Source organism: Dendrobium catenatum, unplaced genomic scaffold (genome assembly GCF_001605985.2).
Source record: "Dendrobium catenatum unplaced genomic scaffold, ASM160598v2 fragScaff_scaffold_156, whole genome shotgun sequence".
Classification (NCBI taxonomy): domain Eukaryota; kingdom Viridiplantae; phylum Streptophyta; class Magnoliopsida; order Asparagales; family Orchidaceae; genus Dendrobium; species Dendrobium catenatum.
Window position 1 is genome coordinate 6,033,593 of NW_021318618.1, and position 4,991 is coordinate 6,038,583.

At 33.8% G+C, this 4,991-nt stretch overlaps 1 protein-coding gene across 1 annotated transcript in view; it reads left to right on the plus strand.

Moving 5' to 3' along the window:
• Positions 1-306: 306 nt before the first annotated feature.
• Positions 307-4,991, plus strand: part of LOC110103687 — a 33,770-nt gene continuing 29,085 nt past the window's right edge. The window contains exon 1 of the mRNA XM_020832494.2: positions 307-653. Coding sequence (XP_020688153.1) covers positions 335-653 — 319 coding nt within the window. The 5' untranslated portion in view covers positions 307-334. The remainder of the gene's footprint in view (positions 654-4,991) is intronic.

Sequence of the window (4,991 nt, forward strand, 5' to 3'; positions counted from 1 at the left end):
TCAAATAATCTAAAACACTCTCTTTAATTGGATAGGAGCTCTCTTTAAACTAAGGTTCTGTTTGGAATGTCTTTCTTACTGTTTTTTAAATAGCTGCACAGATAAGAAAATCATCCCAAAAGAAGCCTAAATTAAGAATTCTCTTTTTGGAAACATTTAGGTCAAATAAATCAAATTAAAATCTCTAAATTAATATTCAAAATCTCACTGGGTAATAAAGTATTCTTCATTGTATACTTTTTTTAATTTTAAATGAGAAAAATAATGAGATTTCTAATTTGTATCCTTTCAACCATTATATGAACCCTTAACTGTCCCTTTGCGGCTGTACTTCATGATCTGCAGAAGTCAAGGGGACGGCGAAATGGCCGAGATGGGGCTTAAGATACTAGATGGAACCGAGCTAAGGAGCGGCGATCTGCGGCTTCCTATCACCGGCGGTGCAGTTAATGGCAAGAGGGTTGTGGAAATGGCCGAAGCAGAGGCTGCGGCCCGCCTCTACGGACTGTCGTTACCGGATTACCTGAGATCGGGGGTCCTCCGGCGATTGGGCAGCGGAACTGATAGTTTTCTCTCCATGGAGTTCAGCGATGATGAACTTCAGAAGAAGAAGATTCAAGAATACCTTTTCGCCCTCGCCGATGAAATGGAAGGTCTGTCTCTCCTTTTAAGATTGTTCCCATGCCCTTAACTTTGCATGCTGATGAATTCGTTTGGCTTAACCTTTTTTAGTTGGATGGAGCGTTTACTTTGGTATAATGGGGTATTGTGATGATTAATGGAGTTCAGGGTTGATTTCAATTAGTTCGAAAGACTAGTGGACTAGGGTAATTCGTCAAGGCTAACTGTACTAGTATAATCTGTCAAGGTTATCCGTCAAGTGTTTGGTTGTAAGATTTAACCTGGATTTAGTCAGTATTTGACTTAAATCTTGTCAAACATTTTCTTCAAACTCTTTTGTCATGTGTAATTCCATTTTGTCGCTGTTTGTGCTAAATCGCGAATTTCTTAAATCTGGGGGAGTCAAGATTAACGCGACGTATCCCTCCGTGAACTTCTCTTCCATATATCTGACTTCTCTCTTTCTCTATATCATCATTCACCTTACCACCACCTACTCGCACGATCCCGAGGAGGGATTAGCTTACCTGCAGACGGTGATGTTACCTTCACCGGAGGAGAGAAGTTCAAAGTGGGCGTGTCAGGCTTTCGACTAGGGTGCAGCCGAGCGCTGCAGGGCTTAGATAGCCGGGTTAGGCTTCTCCAACCAAACTCCAAACTCATGAATGGTGTCACTCGCAAGCTCCAGCCGAACTGCAAAACTTCCGATATCTGTTCACCTGCGTTATTTTTCTGTCTCTACCGAATTTGCTGAAGAAATGCGCGAAAGAGAGAAAGACGGTTACCTTATGCAAAGGGCACAAAATGGAGTTAGATTGGAGATGAATCAGGCCATTTTTTAGTTTCACTGCATTTTGGAGTGAAAAATGGGATTTTCGGTTGGAGATGCCCTTAGGGCACCGAGTGCAAATTTTCGATGAAGAATCTACCACTGGCTTCTACGTGCATCACTATGTAAGTTATGATTGTTATTTATTAATATTCGATATGTAATTATCCAATTTATTACTCAATACTTATTTATTTGTTAAAAATAAATAGTTGTGTTAATTAGGATTAAAATGATTACTTAGAGTGATCAGAAATTATAGAAAACAAGGGATAATTATTTATTTCTAAATTTATTAAAATAGTAGTAAAATAAAAGTTTTCTCATAGATTTATTAGTCAGTTAATTATTTAGTCTAGTTAATCATAACATAGTTGATTATTATGTACTAGTAGTCTCTAATATTATTATAAGTTACTAAGAATGATTAGAAATTTATTTATTTTATTTATAACTTATTGATTAATGTCTGTTAAAACTTAATCTATATTAGTAGAATATTAATTGGAAAATTTTAATTATAATTGAGAGGGAATTAATCAGAGAAATAAATCTATTGAATTCAAATTTGAGAGAGTGTTATTTAGAAAAAGGGAGTTGATTTGGGAGGGAATTATGGGATCCTATTTAAGGCTAACAATAGAACACTTTTAGGATTATGTTTGGAGTTTGTTGAAATTAGAATTTATTAGATTATTTGGGCTCTAGTCGAAAGCTAGGGATTTGGGAGAGCCGGATCTTTCTCTCGAATTGAATTATCCAATTGTATCTTGCTATTTTCTTTCATATATCTTGTAATAAAAATAATTTTGGTGTATTTTTCTTCCTAATTTCTTATAGTCGTTCGTTGATTTCGAGAAAAAGTGCATACACTAATTGGGGATGTAATCACTGTTGTAATGCTGTTTCTCTTCAAATTCATATTTGAGGAAGAGGTAAATTATGCCAATAGATTCGTACAATTATCTAAACAAAATATATGAACATCAAAACTAAATTAATAACAAGCCTTAGAATTTGGGAATGTTCAGTGACTTTAGAGTGTAGCACATCCCTTCATGTTGGGAGAGATTATCATTGTTCTTTCCGTAATCTATTTCTGAGACTGCGTTCTCATCTCTACCATAGCACAGGATATTAACTTTTAAACCCACAACTTTGACAATCTCAAGGAAAATAATGAAAAATATAAAATTTAAATAATGCCAATCATTGGAACTTCCACTTTTATGTCACATACAGTTGTTGATGAAGTTTTACTGCATCCACCAAAAGGATAATATTTTTCTCTTTTTCTTTTCTTTAGATATAGTTTGCACAAATAAGGAGGGCGAAGTGGTGCTAAGGTTGACTTTGATACATTCAACTATTGGCTTTCCCTCCACATCTATTTTTATTAGTTTTTGCAATGCTAGGCCATTTTAAAAATCAAACAAAACAAACAATTTCTTACAAAGGATTAGCATTAAAAAATAAAATTATACAATCAATAAACAAAGTTTAGCTTCTTCGACTGGATTGCAATATCTTGTTCCCCATGCTTAGTAAAAAGTATAATTGCTCGAAGATATATGGTGAATTAAAATACTCTGAACAAAAAATATTAAGAAATTCTTTTGAAGCGTAAACACAATAGTAGGGCTTTATTGAATTTGGTATGTAAGAGAATGCCTTATGTACGTATGGATCTCATTTTCCATGAGAATTAGAGACTTGGCTCATATCTCTTAATTATAGTCCGATGGTTTCTCTTGAATCTACAAAAAGTATCTTGACGGCACCCTACATATACTAACAATTAGGCTCATTATGAGTTTAGCTCAACCTAACTGCCACATTATTTGGAGCACATAAGGGTGTAGGTGGGAGATAAAATATCTTATTGTTTTTGCTCCATAATCAGTGCATGGACTACCTTTGTACTATTTGAACATTGAAAGAAGGGATGATGAAGTTATGTATTCTACGTTGATGATTATCATAGGGTTATCAAAACCCATCCTCTTAATCTAAGAGTTGTTCTTAGTGTGAAACCTTCATTAAAGGATCTTCCAAGTTCTTTTTTACCTCAAAAAAATTAAAAGAATATCAATTATCTTCAAATGCTTGACAGATTTATACGTTATTAAAATAATGTAACCTACTTTCTTATTCAAGTTTGCTTGTCTGATAAAATTAATAAGAATATTCATAATTTAAAAACACATATGTAGCAATGTTGCAATGTTGATGCAATTAAATGTAATTGAGCCATTAAATCCTTAACCTTCCTTCCTCAATTCATGTATTATTATTGCAAATAATTTAGATATTATTGTATTCCTATTCATCACGATCAGTATTAAAACTTGTCATTAAATGAAAACAACTACAGGTGGACTTTACGTTACAATAATCTTCACACGTATTAAAGAAATCAAAATATATGAGAGCCAAAGTTGTAGCCTATTATGATATCTAAAGATTATGGTCAAAACTTGCTAATGCTCAACTAGGATTTTTGTTACATCTACTTGAGTAATCAACAAAGAAAGTGGTATCAAAATTAGCTAGAATGGTACATAACTAAATGAATCTATATGATGCTCATATTTAGGACTGCAATCAAGTCGAGCACACTATGGATTGGACATAGCTTTGTCATACTAAAAGTTTGTGTTCGGCTTAAGCTCGAGTCGAGATTTCACATATGTATTCATATTTGGCTTGTTTATATTTTTCTATGATTGAGCTTGGACTGTACTTAATCAGCCTAAATTAATAAAATGTGTAATTAGTTTGAAAAAAATTAGAAAGCTAAAAAAATAAACTTAAAAATTTACTTCAATAAGAAGCGTTATGTGGGAAATAAGCCTTCACTAACTTCTCAAAATAGTTGCACCACTTTGATGGCTTGAAGTCAAGATGATTACAACTAAGAAGAAAAAAAAAAGATATGAGATGCTTCAAATTCTACTATATGATGGACTAATATCAATATAATTTAAGACCCCATCATATAACTTCACTTCTTATCAACAAAATGTCCAATGACAACTATAAATTGAATTTTTGGTCTTGAAAAAGATATGAGATGCTTCAAATTCTACTATATGATGGACTAATATCAATATAATTTAAGACCCCATCATATAACTTCACTTCTTATCAACAAAATGTCCAATGACAACTATAAATTGAATTTTTGGTCTTGAACTCACTAAGTTGTTATGTTAAAAATTTTGAGTGAACATAACAAACCTTTTAACCTTTTCTTCTTGGTATCATAACTAATGTGGGTCTCCGAAAGGATTCCGCTCGTGTGGTTCGAATGCAAAGAGTACGCTCACACTATCCCGTAGGACAAAGTGGTCGTAGAACTTTACAATCGACACAAGCAGGCCGATGGAAGAGCAGATGGAGTTATAGATACGATTAGCCATGGAGGATAGCGGCTTTCACCTACTAACCTCGATGGATAATAATATCTATAACCCAAAAGTTCACGAGATTTCCCCCATTCGATACATCAGCTCGAATGGGGTTTATTTGATTGTGGGGA